The sequence below is a fragment of the Diadema setosum genome, chromosome 6 (assembly GCF_964275005.1).
Source record: "Diadema setosum chromosome 6, eeDiaSeto1, whole genome shotgun sequence".
Taxonomy (NCBI): domain Eukaryota; kingdom Metazoa; phylum Echinodermata; class Echinoidea; order Diadematoida; family Diadematidae; genus Diadema; species Diadema setosum.
In genome coordinates this window covers 11654691-11679575 of record NC_092690.1, presented here as the reverse complement: position 1 = coordinate 11679575, position 24885 = coordinate 11654691, and the positions used below count along the sequence as shown (strand labels likewise).

The window sequence follows — 24885 nt, the reverse complement described above, 5'->3', positions numbered from 1 at the left end:
TTTTTTTTTTTTTTCTTTTTTTCCTCTGCAGAATGCCTCCACGGGTGGTCCATCACTAAAAGACAAATATGTGTCATCCCTGTATTTTACGCTAACAACACTAACGACTGTGGGCTTCGGAAATATAGCACCCTCTACAGACGCAGAGAAACTCTTCGCGATATGTATGATGCTCATTGGATGTAAGTTGCTCGCTCTTTAGCACGGTCCGTCTTTCCCATTGTATTGAGTTACGATATGCAGCAACTTTCGTGATTACAGTAGTACGTTCATGCAAGTCTGAAGTTATCTTTTCGCTGTTTGACTTAAATCGGTTTTTTTTTCTTCTTCTTTTTTTAGATCGTTTTTATGAAATAAAGGTTATTATAAGCTTCAGTCAAACAAACATAAATATTTTGTAAATTTAACTAGCCTGCTTGTTTCATGAAGAAATGTTTTATCAAAAAATGAGTCCGTGTCTTTTGTTCACCTATTCATTTACCAATCTATCAATTACATATATCCTCATGTCTATCTTTTTTTCTGTCCACTCCTCATGCTGTATACCAGTCCATCTTATTAGGTGATCCGAGTATCTTCTCGGATCACCTTCTGTATCTGTACTGATTAGGTGATCCGAGTATCCTCTCGGATCACCTTCTGTATCTGTACGCCTAACTTTATCTTTTTCTGATTAGGTGATCCGAGTATCCTCTCGGATCACCTTCTGTATCTGTACGGATTCTTTGTTCTTCTTCTTTATTTCTGGACAAAAGTTGTGTATCTACGTACGTCATAGTGACGTCACGGTCGACTGATCACTATGATTTTACTTGATGGGTCGTCTTTGGGACACGATACATATATGGTATGATTTTGACATTGATAGGAAGAGGACTTTCTGAGCTAACCGATACACAAATTTTGTCCAGAAATAAAGAAGAAGAATAAAGAAGTGGAAGACGTTGAAGCACTCGCAGCAGAATCAAAAACAGCTACATCTCCTAATCTCTCATTCTGAAAAAAAAAAAAAAAAAAGAAAATGTCTGAGCGGTCATAATACCAATACATACCACAACTGCACATGTATTCGTTATGACGTGTTATCTCTATGGGAGGGAATTTTTCTAGATGTGAAAATTGAAATGATTGTCTTTATCGAGCACTAGCTCACTTACCCTTCGGTGAATTTTTCTCAGATTTTAATATGTTGTAGCTGAGACTTTGCACTATCAGGACTCGAGTCATTGATTAAAAAAAAATCGGATCACCTTAATTTGTCAGTGATGACAAATTACAATCTCTAGTTAGGTGATCCGAGTATCCTCTCGGATCACCTTCTGTATCTGTACGGATTCTTTCTTTAGGTGATCCGAGTATCCTCTCGGATCACCTTCTGTATCTGTACTGAATCTTTCTTCTTTCTTTGTTTCTTTATTTCTCCTCAAAAGTTGTGCAGAGGTTAGCTCAGAAAGTGCATTGCCTCTCAATGTCAAACTTATACCATATATGTATCATGTCGCGAAGACGACAGCGCAAGTAAAATCATAGTGATCAGTCGACCGTGACGTCACTATGACGTCATTATATGAAAACACATTTTCATGCATATCTCATTAATGGAATGGAATGTTTCAATGAAATTTACGTCACATATATTTCAATTCAAGCGAATTCTACTCATATTCTCAAAATTCATTTTTATCTCAAAATGCGCGCGTACGCGCGCGTTGAAATATTTGTATGCTCGAATCGAGCTCAAAATGTTTTTGCACACGTTTCAGACCATTTGGAGCATTTTTTGAAAAATTGAAAAAATTGGACGGACGCGTACGCGCGCGCACATATTCGCACGCAGAGCTAATATGAAATAGAATTTTTCAATTTTTACACACGGATCGGATGTCCGAAATGTCAAGAAATATTTCTACCAAGTTTCAAGTCGATCCGATTCAATATGACGTCATACGGGCCCGTCAAATTCAAAATTCCGCGCGTGCGTCAATGGGGATACACAGTGCAACTATGCCAAAAAACCGCCAATTTTAAATCGGATTTTACTCGTCAGGATGGACGGTGACCCCCCATTTTCTTTACATATTCTGAAAGGTGATGAGTTGTACATGTCATTTCATGGGCTGGCTATGCTGACAATATGATTAAAAGATATCAAATTTCTTAATAAAGTAAAAAAAGTAAATTTCCAAAATGACGTCATCAAATTTCAAGTTTGCTCGAGCGTATCTCACTTATCCTTTGCCAATTTTCACCCAAATTTCAATATGTTGTGACTTATGAAATGCTCTTTCATTAATGTAATTACACAATTTTGATTATATGACGACATCACCTCGAAAAAATGGATTGAAGGTAACCTTGTCAAATATGACCAGTTTACGTGTAATCTCTATGGGAGTGCAATTTTTATGGAAATGAAAGTTGACATGACTATCTTTATCGAGCACTAGCTCACTTATGCTTCGGTGAATTCCTCTAAGATTTTAATATGTTGTAGCTGAGACGTAGGGCTATCGTAAGTGTGCCATTCGTTTTTTCATACGTTGTCGGGATCACGTGAAAAAACTTGGTTGAAATTAAAGCTTATCTTCGATGTATTGTAATATTTCTTTCTTTTTACAACTTTATGTGCAATAACTCAAGAAAAACATACTCTATCACCAACATATTTTACACATTTTTAGTTCATGTCACGAACATTATTTCATAAAATAACAACTACTTGATCAGACGCCATCTTGGGTATGTAAATTAGGGTCAAAGGTCATAGATGTTTCATCCTGTATCTTTGTGAATACATGTTCTATCTTTCCCATATTTTGCACACGTAAAGACCATGTTACAGGGATCATTTCATAAAATAACCACTTTTTGCTCAGATGCCATCTTGTCTGTGCAAAGTGGGGTCAAAGGTCATATGTACTTCCTTTTCTGTCTTCGCTATGACGTATTATCTCTATGGGACGGAATTTTTTAGATGTGAAAATTGACATGACTCTCTTTATCGAGCACTATCTTACTTATGCTTCGGTGAATTTCTCTCAGATTTTAATATGTTGTAGCTGAGACTTTGCACTATGAGGACTCGAATCATTGATTAAAAAAAAAGTCGGATCACCTTAATTTGTCAGTGATGACAAATTACAATCTCTAGTCTTCTTCTTCTTTCTTTATTTCTCCCCAAAAGTTGTGCAGAGGTTAGCTCAGAAAGTGCTATGCCTATCAAGTTCAAACTTATACCATGTATGTATCGTGTCCCAAAGACGGCAATCGAACTAAAATCAAAGTGATCAGTCGACCGTGACGTCACTATGACGTCATTATATGAAAACACATTCTCAATCATATCTCATTAATGGATCAGAATTTTTCAATGAAATTTACGTCACATATATTTCAAGTTATGCGCATTCTACTCATGTTCTCAAAATTCATATTTTCTCTTAAAACGTGCGCGTACGCGCGCGTTGAAATATTTGTATGCTCCAATTGAGCTCAAAATTTTTTTGCACACGTTTCAGACCATTTAGAGCATTTTTTGAAAAATTGAAAAAATCGGACGGACGCGTACGCGCGCGCGCATATACGCACGCACAGCTCATATGCAATAAAAATTTCCCGCTTTTTCACACGGATCGGATGTCTGAAATGTCAAGAAATATTTATACCAAGTTTCAAGTCAATCCGACTCAATATGACGTCATACGGGCCCGTCAAAGTTGAAATTCCGCGCGCGCGTCAATGGCGATATACAGTGCAACTATGCCAAAAAACCGTCAATTTTAAATCCGATTTTACTCGTCAGGATGGACGGTGACCCCCCATTTTCTTTACCTTTTTTGAAAGCTGATGAGTTGTACATGTCATTTCAAGGGGTGGCAATGCTGACAAAATGATTAAAAGATATCAAATTTCTTAATAAAATAAAAAAAGTAAATTTTCAAAATGACGTCATCAAATTTCAAGTTCATTCGAGCGTATCTCACTAGTCCTTAGTCAATTTTTGACCCAGATTTCAGTATGCTGTAGCTTATTTAATGTTCTTTCAAACATAAAATTAAAACATTTTGATTGGATGACGGCATCACCTCGTAAAAATGGATTGAAAGTAATCTTGTCAAATTTGACCAGTTTACGTGTTATCTCTATGGGAGTGCAGTTTTTCTGGAAATGAAAATTGACATGACTATCTTTATCGAGCACTAGCTCACTTACCCTTCGGTAAATTTCTCCCAGATTTTGATATATTGTAGCTGAGACTTTACGCTACCGTAAGTGTGCCCTTCGTTTTTTCATACGAGGTCAGGATCACGTCAAAAATTTTGGTTGAAATTAAAGCTTATCTTCGATGTATTGAGATATTTCTTTCTTTCTGCAACTTTCTTTGCAATAACTCCAGAAAAACAGCCTCTATCACTTCCATATTTTGCACATGTTTAGTTCATGTCACGTACATTTTTTCATAATATAACAACTACTTGATCAGACACCATCTTGGGTATGTAAATTAGGGTCAAAGGTCATAAGTGTTTCATCCTGTATCATAGTGAATACATGTCCTATCTTTCCCATATTTTGCACACGAAAAGACCATGTTACAAGGATTATTTCACAAAATAACCACTTTTTGCTCAGATGCCACCTTGTCTGTGGAAATTGGGGTCAAAGGTCATATGTACTTCTTTCTGTATCTTCGTTATGACGTGTAATCTCTATGGGAGGGAATTTCTTTAAATGTGACAATTGACATCATTGTCTTTATCGAGCACTAGCTCACTTACCCTTTTGTGAATTTCTCCCAGATTTTAATATGTTGTAGCTGAGACATTGCGCTATCTAAAGTGTGCCTTTGTTTTTTCATACAATGTCGGGATCATGTTTAAAAACTTGGTTGAAATTAAAGGTTATCTTCGATGTATTGAGAAACTTCTGTCTTTCTGCAACTTTCTTTGCAATAACTCAAGAAAAACAGCCCCTGTCACCTCCATATTTTGTACATGTTTAGTTCATGTCACGTACATTATTTCATAAAATAAAAACTACTTAATCGGACACCATCTTGGGTATGTAAATTATGGTCCAAGGTCATAGATATTTTATCTTGTATCTTAGTGAATACCTGTCCTATCTTTCCCATATTTTGCACACGTATAGACGATGTCGCGAGAATCTTTTCACAAAATAACCACTTTTTGCTCAGATGCCATCTTGGGAGTGTAAAGGTGGGTCAAAGGTCACATGTATTTGTTGCTGTATCTTTGTTATCTATAATGTATACAGAATTCAGTACCAAGGTGGGCAGATAATTATGACTCCCTTTTCTAAATGAGAATCCAAACATCACACGGCCAATCTCTCTAAACACAGATGAAACGTGTATGGTCATGCGTAGAAATTGCGATCAGGACTCGAATCATTGATAAAAAAAAAAAAATCGGATCACCTTAATTTGTCAGTAATGACAAATTACAATCTCTAGTTAGGTGATCCGAGTATCCTCTCGGATCACCTATTGTTTCTGTACGGAATCTTTCTTTATTTCTTTCTCCTCAAAAATTGTGCAGAGGTTAGCTCAGAAAGTGCATTACCTATGAATGTCAAACTTATACCATGTATGTATCATGTCGCAAAGACGACAGCGCAAGTAAAATCATAGTGATCAGTCGACCGTGACGTCACTATGACGTCATTATATGAAAACACATTTTCATGCATATCTCATTAATGGAATAGAATATTTCAATGAAATTTACGTCACATATATTTCAAGTCAAGTGAATTTTAATCATATTCTCATAATTCTTTTTTATCTCAAAACGCGCGCGTACGCGCGCGTTGAAATATTTATATGCTCAGATCGAGCTCAAAATTTTTTTGCACACGTTTCAAACCATTTGGAGCATTTTTTGAAAAATTGAAAAAATCGGACGGACGCGTACGCGCGCGCGCATATACGCACGCAAAGCTCATATGAAATTGAAATTTCCAGTTTTTTTACTTTGATCGGATGTATAAAATGTCAAGGAATATTTCTACCAAGTTTCAAGTCAATCCAACTCAATATGACGTCATACGGGCCCGTCAAAGTTGAAATTCCGCGCGCGCGTCAATGGCGATATACAGTGCAACTATGCCAAAAAACTGCCAATTTTAAATCCGATTTTACTCGTCAGGATGGACGGTGACCCCCCATTTTCTTTACATATTTTGAAAGCTGATGAATTGTACATGTCATTTCATGGGTTGGCAATGCTGACAAAATGATTAAAAGATATCAAATTTCTTAATAAAGTAAAAAAAGTAAATTTTCAAAATGACGTCATCAAATTTCAAGTTCACTCAAGCGTATCTCACTAGTCCTTTGTCAATTTTCACCCAGATTTCAGTATGTTGTAGCTTATTTAATGTTCTTTCAAAAATAAACGTACAATATTTTGATTGGATAACGGTATCACCTCGTAAAAATGGATTGAAAGTAATCTTGTCAAATTTGACCAGTTTACGTGTTATCTCTATGGGAGTGCAGTTTTTCTGGAAATGAAAATTGACATGACTATCTTTATCGAGCACTAACTCACTTACCCTTAGATAAATTTCTCCCAGATTTTAATATGTTCTAGCTGAGACTTTGCGCTACCGGGAGTGTGCCCTTCGTTTTTTCATACGATGTTGGGATCACGTCAAATATTTTGGTTGAAATTCAGGCTTATCTTCGATGTATTGAGATATTTCTTTCTTTCTGCAATTTTCTTTGCAATAACTCAAGAAAGACGGCCTCTATCTCTTCCATATTTTGCACATGTTTAGTTCATGTCACGTACATTATTTCATAAAATAACAACTACTTGATCGGACACCATCTTGGGTATGTACATTAGGGTCAAAGGTCACAAGTGTTTCATCCTGTATCTTAGTGAATACATGTCCTATCTTTCCCATATTTTGCACACGCAAAGACCATGTTACAAGGATCATTTCACAAAATAACTACTTTTTACTCAGATGCCATCTTGTCTTTGCAAATTGAGGTCAAAGGTCATATGTACTTCTTTTTATATCTTCGTTATGACGTGTTATCTCTATGGGAGGGAATTTTTTTTAATGTGAAAATTGACATGATTGTCTTTATCGAGCACTACCTCACTTACCCTTCAGTGAATTTCTCCCAGATTTTAATATGTTGTAGCTGAGACTTTGCGCCATCGTTAAATTGCCCTTTGTTATTCATACGATGTCGGGATCACGATAAAAAACTTGGTTGAAATTAAAGGTTATCTCCTATATGTTGAGATATTTATTAGGTGATCCGAGTATCCTCTCGGATCACCTTCTGTATCTGTACGGATTCTTTGTTGGTGGTTCTTCTTTAGGTGATCCGAGTATCCTCTCGGATCACCTTCTGTATCTGTACGGATTCTTTGTATGTTCTTCTTCTTCTTCTTTATTTCTGGACAAAATTTGTGTATCGATTAGCTCAGAAAGTGTTCTTCCTATCAATTTCAAACTTATACCATATATGTATCGTGTCCCAAAGACGACGGGTCTAATAAGATCAGAGTGATCAGTCGACCGTGACGTCACTATGACGTCATTATATGAAAACACATTCTCAATCATATCTCATCAATGGAATAGAACTTTTCAATGAAATTTACGTCACATATATTTCAAGTTATGCGCATTCTACTCATATTCTCAAAATTCATATTTTCTCTTAAAACGCGCGCGTACGCGCGCGTCGAAATATTTGTATGCTCAAATCGAGCTCAAATTTTTTTTGCACACGTTTCAGACCATTTGGAGCATTTTTTGAAAAATTGAAAAAATTGGACGGACGCGTACGCGCGCGCGCATATACGCACGTATAGCTTATATGCAATAGAAATTTCCACTTTTTTTACACAGATCGGATGTCTGAAATGTCAAGGAATATTTCTGCCAAGTTTCAAGTCAATCCGACTCAATATGACGTCATACGGGCCCGTCGAAGTTGAAAATCCGCGCGCGCGTTAATGGCGATATACAGTGCAACAATGCCAAAAAAACGCCAATTTTAAATCCGAGTTTACTCGCCAGGATAGACGGTGACCCCCCATTTTCTTGACATATTTTGAAAACTGATGAGTTGAACATGTCATTTCATGGGTTGGCAATGCTGAAAAAAAGATGAAAAGGCATCAAATTTCTTAATAAATCAAAAAGAGTAAAATTTCAAAATGACGTCATCAAATTTCAAGTTTACTCGAGCGTATCTCACTTATCCTTGGCCAATTTTCACCCAGATTTCAGTATGCTGTAGCTAATTTAATGCTCTATCAGTTATGTAATAACACAATTTTGATTAAATGACAGCATAACCTCGTAAAAATGGATTGAAAGTAACCTTGTCGAATTTGACCAGTTTACGTGTTATCTCTATGGGAGTGCAGTTTTTCTGGAATGAAAATTGACATGACTGTCCTTTTCGAGCAGTAGCTCACTTATGCTTCGGTGAATTTCTCCCAGATTTTAATATGTTGTAGCTGAGACTTTGGACTATCGTCAGTGTGCCTTTCGTTTTTTCATACGATGTCGGGATCACGTCAATAAACTTGGTTGAAATTAAAGCTTATATTCGTTGTATTGAAATATTTCTTTCTTTCTGCAACTTTCTTTGCAATAACTCAAGAAAAACATACCCTATCAACACCATATTTTGCACATGCTTAGTTCATGTCACGTTCATTATTTCATAAAATAACAACTACTTGATCAGATGCCATCTTGAGTATGTAAATTAGGGTCAAAGGTCATAAATGTTTCATCCTGTATCTTGGTGAATACATGTTCTATCTTTCCCATATTTTGCACACGTAAAGACCATGTTACAAGGATCATATCACAAAATAACCTCTTTTTGCTCAGATGACATCTTGTCTGTGCAAAGTGGGGTCAAAGGTCATATGTACTTCTTTCTTTATCGTCATTATGACGTGTTATCTCTATGGGAGGGAATTTTTCTAGATGTGAAAATTGACATGATTGTCTTTATCGAGCACCAGCTCACTCACCCTTCGATGAATTTCTCCCAGATTTTAATATGTTGTAGCTGAGACTTTGCGCTATCGTAATACGTCCTCCGTTTTTTCATACGACGTCAAAAGCACGTCGAAAAACTCGGCTTAAGTAATCAAAGCTTAGCTTCATTAGGTGATCCGAGTATCCTCTCGGATCACCTTCTGTATCTGTACGGATTCTTTGTATGTTCTTCTTCTTCTTCTTTATTTCTGGACAAAATTTGTGTATCGATTAGCTCAGAAAGTGTTCTTCCTATCAATTTCAAACTTATACCATATATGTATCGTGTCCCAAAGACGACGGGTCTAATAAGATCAGAGTGATCAGTCGACCGTGACGTCACTATGACGTCATTATATGAAAACACATTCTCAATCATATCTCATCAATGGAATAGAACTTTTCAATGAAATTTACGTCACATATATTTCAAGTTATGCGCATTCTACTCATATTCTCAAAATTCATATTTTCTCTTAAAACGCGCGCGTACGCGCGCGTCGAAATATTTGTATGCTCAAATCGAGCTCAAATTTTTTTTGCACACGTTTCAGACCATTTGGAGCATTTTTTGAAAAATTGAAAAAATTGGACGGACGCGTACGCGCGCGCGCATATACGCACGTATAGCTTATATGCAATAGAAATTTCCACTTTTTTTACACAGATCGGATGTCTGAAATGTCAAGGAATATTTCTGCCAAGTTTCAAGTCAATCCGACTCAATATGACGTCATACGGGCCCGTCGAAGTTGAAAATCCGCGCGCGCGTTAATGGCGATATACAGTGCAACAATGCCAAAAAAACGCCAATTTTAAATCCGAGTTTACTCGCCAGGATAGACGGTGACCCCCCATTTTCTTGACATATTTTGAAAACTGATGAGTTGAACATGTCATTTCATGGGTTGGCAATGCTGAAAAAAAGATGAAAAGGCATCAAATTTCTTAATAAATCAAAAAGAGTAAAATTTCAAAATGACGTCATCAAATTTCAAGTTTACTCGAGCGTATCTCACTTATCCTTGGCCAATTTTCACCCAGATTTCAGTATGCTGTAGCTAATTTAATGCTCTATCAGTTATGTAATAACACAATTTTGATTAAATGACAGCATAACCTCGTAAAAATGGATTGAAAGTAACCTTGTCGAATTTGACCAGTTTACGTGTTATCTCTATGGGAGTGCAGTTTTTCTGGAATGAAAATTGACATGACTGTCCTTTTCGAGCAGTAGCTCACTTATGCTTCGGTGAATTTCTCCCAGATTTTAATATGTTGTAGCTGAGACTTTGGACTATCGTCAGTGTGCCTTTCGTTTTTTCATACGATGTCGGGATCACGTCAATAAACTTGGTTGAAATTAAAGCTTATATTCGTTGTATTGAAATATTTCTTTCTTTCTGCAACTTTCTTTGCAATAACTCAAGAAAAACATACCCTATCAACACCATATTTTGCACATGCTTAGTTCATGTCACGTTCATTATTTCATAAAATAACAACTACTTGATCAGATGCCATCTTGAGTATGTAAATTAGGGTCAAAGGTCATAAATGTTTCATCCTGTATCTTGGTGAATACATGTTCTATCTTTCCCATATTTTGCACACGTAAAGACCATGTTACAAGGATCATATCACAAGATAACCTCTTTTTGCTCAGATGACATCTTGTCTGTGCAAAGTGGGGTCAAAGGTCATATGTACTTCTTTCTTTATCGTCATTATGACGTGTTATCTCTATGGGAGGGAATTTTTCTAGATGTGAAAATTGACATGATTGTCTTTATCGAGCACCAGCTCACTCACCCTTCGATGAATTTCTCCCAGATTTTAATATGTTGTAGCTGAGACTTTGCGCTATCGTAATACGTCCTCCGTTTTTTCATACGACGTCAAAAGCACGTCGAAAAACTCGGCTTAAGTAATCAAAGCTTAGCTTCATTAGGTGATCCGAGTATCCTCTCGGATCACCTTCTGTATCTGTACGGATTCTTTGTATGTTCTTCTTCTTCTTCTTTATTTCTGGACAAAATTTGTGTATCGATTAGCTCAGAAAGTGTTCTTCCTATCAATTTCAAACTTATACCATATATGTATCGTGTCCCAAAGACGACGGGTCTAATAAGATCAGAGTGATCAGTCGACCGTGACGTCACTATGACGTCATTATATGAAAACACATTCTCAATCATATCTCATCAATGGAATAGAACTTTTCAATGAAATTTACGTCACATATATTTCAAGTTATGCGCATTCTACTCATATTCTCAAAATTCATATTTTCTCTTAAAACGCGCGCGTACGCGCGCGTCGAAATATTTGTATGCTCAAATCGAGCTCAAATTTTTTTTGCACACGTTTCAGACCATTTGGAGCATTTTTTGAAAAATTGAAAAAATTGGACGGACGCGTACGCGCGCGCGCATATACGCACGTATAGCTTATATGCAATAGAAATTTCCACTTTTTTTACACAGATCGGATGTCTGAAATGTCAAGGAATATTTCTGCCAAGTTTCAAGTCAATCCGACTCAATATGACGTCATACGGGCCCGTCGAAGTTGAAAATCCGCGCGCGCGTTAATGGCGATATACAGTGCAACAATGCCAAAAAAACGCCAATTTTAAATCCGAGTTTACTCGCCAGGATAGACGGTGACCCCCCATTTTCTTGACATATTTTGAAAACTGATGAGTTGAACATGTCATTTCATGGGTTGGCAATGCTGAAAAAAAGATGAAAAGGCATCAAATTTCTTAATAAATCAAAAAGAGTAAAATTTCAAAATGACGTCATCAAATTTCAAGTTTACTCGAGCGTATCTCACTTATCCTTGGCCAATTTTCACCCAGATTTCAGTATGCTGTAGCTAATTTAATGCTCTATCAGTTATGTAATAACACAATTTTGATTAAATGACAGCATAACCTCGTAAAAATGGATTGAAAGTAACCTTGTCGAATTTGACCAGTTTACGTGTTATCTCTATGGGAGTGCAGTTTTTCTGGAATGAAAATTGACATGACTGTCCTTTTCGAGCAGTAGCTCACTTATGCTTCGGTGAATTTCTCCCAGATTTTAATATGTTGTAGCTGAGACTTTGGACTATCGTCAGTGTGCCTTTCGTTTTTTCATACGATGTCGGGATCACGTCAATAAACTTGGTTGAAATTAAAGCTTATATTCGTTGTATTGAAATATTTCTTTCTTTCTGCAACTTTCTTTGCAATAACTCAAGAAAAACATACCCTATCAACACCATATTTTGCACATGCTTAGTTCATGTCACGTTCATTATTTCATAAAATAACAACTACTTGATCAGATGCCATCTTGAGTATGTAAATTAGGGTCAAAGGTCATAAATGTTTCATCCTGTATCTTGGTGAATACATGTTCTATCTTTCCCATATTTTGCACACGTAAAGACCATGTTACAAGGATCATATCACAAAATAACCTCTTTTTGCTCAGATGACATCTTGTCTGTGCAAAGTGGGGTCAAAGGTCATATGTACTTCTTTCTTTATCGTCATTATGACGTGTTATCTCTATGGGAGGGAATTTTTCTAGATGTGAAAATTGACATGATTGTCTTTATCGAGCACCAGCTCACTCACCCTTCGATGAATTTCTCCCAGATTTTAATATGTTGTAGCTGAGACTTTGCGCTATCGTAATACGTCCTCCGTTTTTTCATACGACGTCAAAAGCACGTCGAAAAACTCGGCTTAAGTAATCAAAGCTTAGCTTCATTAGGTGATCCGAGTATCCTCTCGGATCACCTTCTGTATCTGTACGGATTCTTTGTATGTTCTTCTTCTTCTTCTTTATTTCTGGACAAAATTTGTGTATCGATTAGCTCAGAAAGTGTTCTTCCTATCAATTTCAAACTTATACCATATATGTATCGTGTCCCAAAGACGACGGGTCTAATAAGATCAGAGTGATCAGTCGACCGTGACGTCACTATGACGTCATTATATGAAAACACATTCTCAATCATATCTCATCAATGGAATAGAACTTTTCAATGAAATTTACGTCACATATATTTCAAGTTATGCGCATTCTACTCATATTCTCAAAATTCATATTTTCTCTTAAAACGCGCGCGTACGCGCGCGTCGAAATATTTGTATGCTCAAATCGAGCTCAAATTTTTTTTGCACACGTTTCAGACCATTTGGAGCATTTTTTGAAAAATTGAAAAAATTGGACGGACGCGTACGCGCGCGCGCATATACGCACGTATAGCTTATATGCAATAGAAATTTCCACTTTTTTTACACAGATCGGATGTCTGAAATGTCAAGGAATATTTCTGCCAAGTTTCAAGTCAATCCGACTCAATATGACGTCATACGGGCCCGTCGAAGTTGAAAATCCGCGCGCGCGTTAATGGCGATATACAGTGCAACAATGCCAAAAAAACGCCAATTTTAAATCCGAGTTTACTCGCCAGGATAGACGGTGACCCCCCATTTTCTTGACATATTTTGAAAACTGATGAGTTGAACATGTCATTTCATGGGTTGGCAATGCTGAAAAAAAGATGAAAAGGCATCAAATTTCTTAATAAATCAAAAAGAGTAAAATTTCAAAATGACGTCATCAAATTTCAAGTTTACTCGAGCGTATCTCACTTATCCTTGGCCAATTTTCACCCAGATTTCAGTATGCTGTAGCTAATTTAATGCTCTATCAGTTATGTAATAACACAATTTTGATTAAATGACAGCATAACCTCGTAAAAATGGATTGAAAGTAACCTTGTCGAATTTGACCAGTTTACGTGTTATCTCTATGGGAGTGCAGTTTTTCTGGAATGAAAATTGACATGACTGTCCTTTTCGAGCAGTAGCTCACTTATGCTTCGGTGAATTTCTCCCAGATTTTAATATGTTGTAGCTGAGACTTTGGACTATCGTCAGTGTGCCTTTCGTTTTTTCATACGATGTCGGGATCACGTCAATAAACTTGGTTGAAATTAAAGCTTATATTCGTTGTATTGAAATATTTCTTTCTTTCTGCAACTTTCTTTGCAATAACTCAAGAAAAACATACCCTATCAACACCATATTTTGCACATGCTTAGTTCATGTCACGTTCATTATTTCATAAAATAACAACTACTTGATCAGATGCCATCTTGAGTATGTAAATTAGGGTCAAAGGTCATAAATGTTTCATCCTGTATCTTGGTGAATACATGTTCTATCTTTCCCATATTTTGCACACGTAAAGACCATGTTACAAGGATCATATCACAAGATAACCTCTTTTTGCTCAGATGACATCTTGTCTGTGCAAAGTGGGGTCAAAGGTCATATGTACTTCTTTCTTTATCGTCATTATGACGTGTTATCTCTATGGGAGGGAATTTTTCTAGATGTGAAAATTGACATGATTGTCTTTATCGAGCACCAGCTCACTCACCCTTCGATGAATTTCTCCCAGATTTTAATATGTTGTAGCTGAGACTTTGCGCTATCGTAATACGTCCTCCGTTTTTTCATACGACGTCAAAAGCACGTCGAAAAACTCGGCTTAAGTAATCAAAGCTTAGCTTCATTAGGTGATCCGAGTATCCTCTCGGATCACCTTCTGTATCTGTACGGATTCTTTGTATGTTCTTCTTCTTCTTCTTTATTTCTGGACAAAATTTGTGTATCGATTAGCTCAGAAAGTGTTCTTCCTATCAATTTCAAACTTATACCATATATGTATCGTGTCCCAAAGACGACGGGTCTAATAAGATCAGAGTGATCAGTCGACCGTGACGTCACTATGACGTCATTATATGAAAACACATTCTCAATCATATCTCATCAATGGAATAGAACTTTTCAATGAAATTTACGTCACATATATTTCAAGTTATGCGCATTCTACTCATATTCTCAAAATTCATATTTTCTCTTAAAACGCGCGCGTACGCGCGCGTCGAAATATTTGTATGCTCAAATCGAGCTCAAATTTTTTTTGCACACGTTTCAGACCATTTGGAGCATTTTTTGAAAAATTGAAAAAATTGGACGGACGCGTACGCGCGCGCGCATATACGCACGTATAGCTTATATGCAATAGAAATTTCCACTTTTTTTACACAGATCGGATGTCTGAAATGTCAAGGAATATTTCTGCCAAGTTTCAAGTCAATCCGACTCAATATGACGTCATACGGGCCCGTCGAAGTTGAAAATCCGCGCGCGCGTTAATGGCGATATACAGTGCAACAATGCCAAAAAAACGCCAATTTTAAATCCGAGTTTACTCGCCAGGATAGACGGTGACCCCCCATTTTCTTGACATATTTTGAAAACTGATGAGTTGAACATGTCATTTCATGGGTTGGCAATGCTGAAAAAAAGATGAAAAGGCATCAAATTTCTTAATAAATCAAAAAGAGTAAAATTTCAAAATGACGTCATCAAATTTCAAGTTTACTCGAGCGTATCTCACTTATCCTTGGCCAATTTTCACCCAGATTTCAGTATGCTGTAGCTAATTTAATGCTCTATCAGTTATGTAATAACACAATTTTGATTAAATGACAGCATAACCTCGTAAAAATGGATTGAAAGTAACCTTGTCGAATTTGACCAGTTTACGTGTTATCTCTATGGGAGTGCAGTTTTTCTGGAATGAAAATTGACATGACTGTCCTTTTCGAGCAGTAGCTCACTTATGCTTCGGTGAATTTCTCCCAGATTTTAATATGTTGTAGCTGAGACTTTGGACTATCGTCAGTGTGCCTTTCGTTTTTTCATACGATGTCGGGATCACGTCAATAAACTTGGTTGAAATTAAAGCTTATATTCGTTGTATTGAAATATTTCTTTCTTTCTGCAACTTTCTTTGCAATAACTCAAGAAAAACATACCCTATCAACACCATATTTTGCACATGCTTAGTTCATGTCACGTTCATTATTTCATAAAATAACAACTACTTGATCAGATGCCATCTTGAGTATGTAAATTAGGGTCAAAGGTCATAAATGTTTCATCCTGTATCTTGGTGAATACATGTTCTATCTTTCCCATATTTTGCACACGTAAAGACCATGTTACAAGGATCATATCACAAGATAACCTCTTTTTGCTCAGATGACATCTTGTCTGTGCAAAGTGGGGTCAAAGGTCATATGTACTTCTTTCTTTATCGTCATTATGACGTGTTATCTCTATGGGAGGGAATTTTTCTAGATGTGAAAATTGACATGATTGTCTTTATCGAGCACCAGCTCACTCACCCTTCGATGAATTTCTCCCAGATTTTAATATGTTGTAGCTGAGACTTTGCGCTATCGTAATACGTCCTCCGTTTTTTCATACGACGTCAAAAGCACGTCGAAAAACTCGGCTTAAGTAATCAAAGCTTAGCTTCATTAGGTGATCCGAGTATCCTCTCGGATCACCTTCTGTATCTGTACGGATTCTTTGTATGTTCTTCTTCTTCTTCTTTATTTCTGGACAAAATTTGTGTATCGATTAGCTCAGAAAGTGTTCTTCCTATCAATTTCAAACTTATACCATATATGTATCGTGTCCCAAAGACGACGGGTCTAATAAGATCAGAGTGATCAGTCGACCGTGACGTCACTATGACGTCATTATATGAAAACACATTCTCAATCATATCTCATCAATGGAATAGAACTTTTCAATGAAATTTACGTCACATATATTTCAAGTTATGCGCATTCTACTCATATTCTCAAAATTCATATTTTCTCTTAAAACGCGCGCGTACGCGCGCGTCGAAATATTTGTATGCTCAAATCGAGCTCAAATTTTTTTTGCACACGTTTCAGACCATTTGGAGCATTTTTTGAAAAATTGAAAAAATTGGACGGACGCGTACGCGCGCGCGCATATACGCACGTATAGCTTATATGCAATAGAAATTTCCACTTTTTTTACACAGATCGGATGTCTGAAATGTCAAGGAATATTTCTGCCAAGTTTCAAGTCAATCCGACTCAATATGACGTCATACGGGCCCGTCGAAGTTGAAAATCCGCGCGCGCGTTAATGGCGATATACAGTGCAACAATGCCAAAAAAACGCCAATTTTAAATCCGAGTTTACTCGCCAGGATAGACGGTGACCCCCCATTTTCTTGACATATTTTGAAAACTGATGAGTTGAACATGTCATTTCATGGGTTGGCAATGCTGAAAAAAAGATGAAAAGATATCAAATTTCTTAATAAAAAAAAAAAAGTAAATTTTCAAAATGACGTCATCAAATTTTAAGTTCATTCGAGCGTATCTCACTAATCCTTTGCCAATTTTTCACCTAGATTTCAGTATGTTGTAGCTTATTAAATGCTCTTTCGGTAATATCATAACAACATTTTGATTGGATGACGGCATCATCTCGTAAAAATGGATTAAAAGTAACATTGTTAAATTTGACCAGTTTACGTGTTATCTCTATGGGAGTGCAGTTTTTCTGGAAATGAAAACTGACATGACTATCTTTATCGAGCACTAGCTCACTTATGCTTCGGTGAATTTCTCCCATATTTTAGTATGTTGTAGCTGAGACTTTGGGCTATCGTAAGTGTGCCCTTCGTTTTTTCATACGGAGTCGGCATCATGCCCAAAAACTTGGTTGAAATTAAAGCTTATCTTCCATGTATTTTCATATTCCTTTCTTTCTGCAACTTTCTTTGCAATAACTCAAGAAAAACAAGCTCTATCAGCCCAATATTTTGCACATGTTTAGTTTATGTCACGTACATTATTTCATAAAATAACAACTACTTGATCGGACACCTTCTTGGGTATGTAAATTAGGGTCAAAGGTCAAAAATGTTTCATCCTGTATCTTGGTGAATACATGTCTTATCTTTCCCATATTTTGCATACGTAAAGACCATGTTACAAGAATCATTTCACAAAATAACCACTTTTTGCTCAGACGCCATCTTGTCTGTGCAAAGTAGGGTCAAAGGTCATATGTACTTCTTTCTTTATCTTCATTATGACGTGTTATCTCTATGGGAGGGAATTTTTCTAGATGTGAAAATTGACATGATTGTCTTTATCGACGACTAGCTCAATTACCCTTCGGTGAATTTCTTCCAGATTTTAGTATGTTGTAGCCAATGTAATACTCTTTAAGTTTTCTTCAATCAAAGTTTTAATCGGATGATGTCTTCACCTCGTGAAAATAGATATAATGTAACCTTGACAAATTTAACCAGTTTACGTGTTATCTCTATGGGAGGGAATTTTTCTGGAAATGAAAATTGACATGACGGTCTTTATCGGACACTAGCTCACTTACTCTTCTGTGAATTTCTCCCAGATTTTAATATATTGTAGCTGAGACTTTGCGCTATCGTTAATGTGCGCTTTGTTTCTTCATACGGTTTCGGGATTACGTCAAAAAACTTGGTTGAAATTAAAGCTTTTCTTCGATGTATTGAGACATTTCTTTCTTTCTGCAACTTTCTTTGCAATAACTCAAGAAAAACAGACTCAATCACCCCCATATTTTGCACATGTTTAGATCATGCCACATACATTATTTCATAAAATAACAACTACTTGATTTGACGCCATCTTGGGTATACAAATTAGGGTCAAAGGTCATAAATGTTTTACCCTGTATCTTGGTGAATACATGTCCTATCTTTCCCATATTTTGCACACGTAAAGACCATATTACAGGGATCATTTCACAAAATAACCACGTTTTGCTCAGATGCCATCTTGCCTGTGCAAAGTGGGGTCAAAGATCAAATATACTTCATTCTGTATCTTAGTGTATACGGAACTGTGTACCATAGATGGCAGGTCTGACTCCCTTTTCTAAATGAGAATCCAAACATCACACATCAATGTCCCTATTAACACAGATGAAACCTGTTTGGTCATACCTATTGGGATCGGGACTAAAATCATTGATTTCCGAAGAGATCGGATCACCTAATTTGTCAGTCTTGACAAATTCCAAGTCTAGTCTTCTTCTTCTTTCTTTATTTCTGGACAAATTTTGTGTATCGATTAGCTCAGAAAGTATTCTTCCTATCAATGTCAAAATTATACCATATATGTATCATGTCCCAAAGACGACGGGTCTAATAAAATCATTGTGATCAGTCGACCGTGACGTCACTATGACGTCATTATATGAAAACACATTCTCAATCATATCTCATCAATGGAATGGAATTTTTCAATGAAATTTACGTCACATATATTTCAAGTTATGCGCATTCTACTCATATTCTCAAAATTCATATTTTCTCTTAAAACGTGCGCGTACGCGCGCGTTGAAAAATTTGTATGCTCAAATCGAGCTCAAATTTTTTTTGCACACGTTTCAGATCATTTGGAGCATTTTTTGAAAAATTAAAAAAATTGGACGGACGCGTACGCGCGCGCCCATATTCGCACACACAGCTCATATGCAACGGAAATTTCCCGTTTTTTCACACTTATCGGATGCCTAAAATGTCAAGGAATATTTCTAAAAAGTTTTAAGTCGATCCGACTCAATATGACGTCATACGGGCCCGTCAAAGTTGAAATTCCGCGCGCGCGTCAATGGCGATATACAGTGCAACGATGCCAAAAAAACGCCAATTTTAAATCCGATTTTACTCGTCAGGATGGACGGTAACCCCCCATTTTCTTTACATATTCTGAGAGCTGATGAGTTGGACATGTTATTTCATGGGTTGGCGATGCTGGAAAAATGATTAAAAGATATCAAATTTCTTAATAAAGTTAAAAAAGTAAATTTTCAAAATGACGTCATCCAATTTCAAGTTCATTCAAGCATATCTCACTTATTCTTTAGTTGATTTTCGTCCAAATTTCAATATGTTGTAGCTTATTAAATGGTCTTTCAGATATATAATACAAACAATTTGATTGGATGACGGCATCACCTCGTAAAAAGGGATTAAAAGTAACATTGTTAAATTTGGCCAGTTTACGTGTTATCTCTATGGGAGTGCAGTTTTTCTGGAAATGAAAACTGACATGACTATCTTTATCGAGCACTAGCTCACTTATGCTTCGGTGAATTTCTCCCATATTTTAGTATGTTGTAGCTGAGACTTTGGGCTATCGTGAATGTGCCCTTCGTTTTTTTCATACGGAGTCGGCATCATGCCCAAAAACTTGGTTGAAATTAAAGCTTATCTTCCATGTATTTTCATATTCCTTTCTTTCTGCAACTTTCTTTGCAATAACTCAAGAAAAACAAGCTCTATCAGCCCAATATTTTGCACATGTTTAGTTTATGTCACGTACATTATTTCATAAAATAACAACTACTTGATCGGGCACCTTCTTGGGTATGTAAATTAGGGTCAAAGGTCAAAAATGTTTCATCCTGTATCTTGGTGAATACATGTCTTATCTTTCCCATATTTTGCATACGTAAAGACCATGTTACAAGAATCATTTCACAAAATAACCACTTTTTGCTCAGACGCCATCTTGTCTATGCGAAGTAGGGTCAAAGGTCATATGTACTTCTTTCTTTATCTTCATTATGACGTGTTATCTCTATGGGAGGGAATTTTTCTAGATGTGAAAATTGACATGATTGTCTTTATCGACGACTAGCTCAATTACCTTTCGGTGAATTTCTTCCAGATTTTAGTATGTTGTAGCCAATGTAATACTCTTTAAGTTTTGTTAATCAAAGTTTTAATCGGATGATGTCTTCACCACTTGAAAATGGATATAATGTAACCTTGTCAAATTTAACCAGTTTACGTGTTATCTCTATGGGAGGGAATTTTTCTGGAAATGAAAATTGACATGACGGTCTTTATCGAGCACTACCTCACTTACTCTTCTGTAAATTTCTCCCAGATTTTAATATGTTGTAGCTGAGACTTTGGGCTATCATCAGTGATTCTCCATTTTTTCATACGACGCCGAGATCACGTCAAAAACCTTGGTTGACATCAAACTTATCTTCGATGTATTGAGATATTTCTTTCTCTCTGCAACTTTCTTTGCAATAACTCAAGAAAAACAGCCCCTATCATCCCCATATTTTGCACATGTTTAGTTTATGTCACGTACATTATTTCAGAAAATAACAACTACTTGATCAGACACCATCTTGGGTATGTAAATTAGGGTCAAAGGTCATAAATGTTTTAACCTGTATCTTGGTGAATACATGTCCTATCTTTCCCATATTTTGCACACGCAAAGGCCATGTTACAAGAATCATTTCACAAAATAACCACTTTTTGCTCAGATGCCATCTTGGCTGTGCAAAGTTGGGTCAATGGTCAAATATACTTCATTCTGTATCTTCGTTATAGTGTATACCGAATTTGGTAACAAAGATAGCAGACCTGACTCTCTTTTCTAAATGAGAATCCAAATATCACACGTAGAATGTCTCTAAACACAGATGAAACCTATATGGTCATGCCTATTGCGATCAGGACTCGAATCATTGATTAAAAAAAAATCGGATCACCTAATTTGTCAGTCTTGACAAATTCCAAGTCTAGTTTTTTCTGCAACTTTCTTGGCAATAACTCAATGAAAACACGCCCTATCAACCCCATATTTTGCACATGTTTAGTTCATGTCACGTACATTATTTCATAAAATAACAACTACTTGATTGGACAATATCTTGGGTATGTAAATAAGGGTCAAAGGTCATAAATGTTGCATTTTGTATCTTGGTGAATACCTGTCCTATCTTTGCCATATTTTGCACACGTATATAGACGATGTCGCAAGAATCATTTCACAAAATAACCTCTTTTTCTTCAGATATCTTGGGAGTGTAAAGGTGGGTCAAAGGTCATATATATTCGTTGCTGTATCTTCGTTATTCAGTGTATACAGAATTTGGTTCCAAAGATGGCAGATATGACTCCCTTTTCTAAATCAGAATCCAAACCTCACACGGCCAATGTATCTAAACACAGATGAAACTTGTATTGTCATGCCTATTACGATCAGGACTCGAATCATTGATTAAAAAAAATCGGATCACCTTAATTTGTCAGTGATGACAAATTACAATCTCTAGTTAGGTGATCCGAGTATCCTCTCGGATCACCTATTGTATCTGTACGGATTCTTTCTTCTTCTTCTTCTTTATTTCTTTCTCCTCAAATATTGTGCAGAGGTTAACTCAAAAAGTCATTCACCTATCACTTCTAAACTGATACCATATATGTATCACGTCATAAGGACGACAGATCTAATGTATCACTGTGATCAGTCAACCATGACGTCACTATGACGTCATTATCTGAAAACACGTTCACATTCGTATCTCATTAATGGAATGGATTTTCTCAATGAAATTTACATATCATATAGTTCCAGTCAAGCTCTATTGATATATTTCATAAAATTTAGTCACGTTCATAGTAAACGAGCGCGTACGCGCGCGTTGAAATTTTAACATGCTCCAATCGAGCTCAAAATTGTTTTGCACACGTTTCAGGTCATTTATAGTATTTCAGAAAAAATTGACGGACGCGTACGCGCGCGCGCATATACGCACGCACAGCTCATATGCAATAGAAATTTCCCGTTTTTTCACACGTATCGGATGTCTGAAATGTCAAAGAATGTTTCTACCAAGTTTCAAGTCGATCCGACTCAATATGACGTCACACGGACCCGTCAAAGTTGAAATTCCGCGCGCGCGTCAATGGCGATATACAGTGCAACAATGCCAAAAAAACCGCCAAATTTAAATCCGATTTTACTCGTCAGGATGGACGGTGACCCCCCATTTTCTTTACATATTTTGAAAGCTGATGAGTTGTACATATCATTTCATGGGTTGGCGATACTGAAAAAATGATTAAAAGATATCAAATTTCTTAAAAAAGTAAAAAAAGTAAATTTTCAAAATGACGTCATCAAAATTCAAGTTCACTCGAGCGTATCTCACTTATCCTTTGCCGATTTTCACCTAACTTTCAGTATGTTGTAACTTATTTAATGTTCTTTCATATTTATAATTACAAATTTTTGATTGGATGACGTCATCACCTCGTAAAAATGGATTAAAAGTATCCTTGTAAAATTTGACCAGTTTACGTGTTATCTCTACGGGAGAGCAGTTTTTCTGGAAGTGAAAATTGACATGACTATCTTTTTCGAGCACTAGCTCACTTATGCTTCGGTGAATTTTTCCCTGATTTTAATATGTTGTAGCTGAGACTTTGCGCTATCGTAATTGTGCCCTTCGTTATTTCATACGATGTCGAGATCACGTCAAAAAACTTACTTGAAATTAAAGTTTATCTTCGATGTATTGAAATATTTCTTTCTTTTTGCAATGTTATGTGCAATAACTCAAGAAAAACATACCCTATCACCACCATATTTTGCACATATTTAGTTCATGTCACGAACATTATTTCATAAAATAACAACGACTTGATCAGACGCCATCTTGGGTATGTAAATTAGGGTCAAAGGTCATAGATGTTTCATCCTGTATCTTGGTGAATACATGTCCTATCTTTCCCATATTTTGCACACGTAAAGACCATGTTACAGGGATCATTTCATAAAATAACCACTTTTTGCTCAGATGCCATCTTGTCTGTGCAAAGTGGGGTTAAAGGTCATATGTACTTCTTTTTCTATTTTCGCTATGACGTGTTATCTCTATGGGAGTGAATTTTTTTAGATATGAAAATTGACATGACTCTCTTTATCGAGCACTATCTTACTTATGCTTCGGTGAATTTCTCTCAGATTTTAGTATGTTGTAGCTGAGACTTTGCACTATCACGATTCGAATCATTGATTAAAAAAGAAATCGGATCACCTTAATTTGTCAGTGATGACAAATTACAATCTCTAGTTAGGTGATCCGAGTATCCTCTCGGATCACCTTCTGTATCTGTACGGATTCTTTGTTAGGTGATCCGAGTATCCTCTCGGATCACCTATTGTATCTGTACTGAATCTTTCTTCTTTATTTCTTTCTCCTCAAATGTTGTGCAGCGATTAACTCAAAAAGTCATTCACCTATGACTTTTAAACTTATACCATATATGTATCACGTCATAACAACGACAGATCAATTGTATCTTTGTGATCAGTCAACCATGACGTCACTATGACGTCATTATCTGAAATCACGTTCACATTCGTATCTCATTAATGAAATGGAATTTCTCAATGACATTTACATATAATATAGTTCAAGTCAAGTTCTATCGATATATTTAATAAAATTTCATCACGACCCTGGTAAACGAGCGCGTACGCGCGCGTTGAAATTTTAATATGTTCCAATCGAGCTCAAAATTGTTTTGCACACGTTTCAGGTCATTTGGAGTATTTCAGAAAAAATCGACGGACGCGTACGCGCGCGCACATATACGCACGCACAGCTCATATGCAATAGAAATTTCCCGTTTTTTTACATTTATCGGCTGCCTGAAATGTCAAGGAATATTTCTACCAAGTTTCAAGTCAATCCGACTCAATATGACGTCATACGGGCCCGTCAAAGTTGAAATTCCGCGCGCGCGTCAATGGCGATATACAGTACAACTATGCCAAAAAAACTGCCAATTTTAAATCCGATTTTACTCGTCAGGATGGACGGTGACCCCCCATTTTCTGTACATATTTTGAAAGCTGATGAGTTGTACATGTCATTTCATGGGGTGGCAATGCTGACAAAATGATTAAAAGATATCAAATTTCTTAATAAAGTAAAAAAAGGAAATTTTCAAAATGACGTCATCAAATTTCAAGTTCATTCGAGCGTATCTCACTAGTCCTTTGTCAATTTTCACCCAGATTTCAGTATGATGTAGCTTATTT

At 36.4% G+C, this 24885-nt stretch overlaps 1 protein-coding gene across 1 annotated transcript in view; it reads left to right on the top strand.

Moving 5' to 3' along the window:
* Nucleotides 1-24885, top strand: part of LOC140229955 (potassium voltage-gated channel unc-103-like) — a 70201-nt gene that overhangs the window by 18889 nt on the left and 26427 nt on the right. The window contains exon 4 of the mRNA XM_072310154.1: nt 32-182. Coding sequence (XP_072166255.1) covers nt 32-182 — 151 coding nt within the window. The remainder of the gene's footprint in view (nt 1-31; nt 183-24885) is intronic.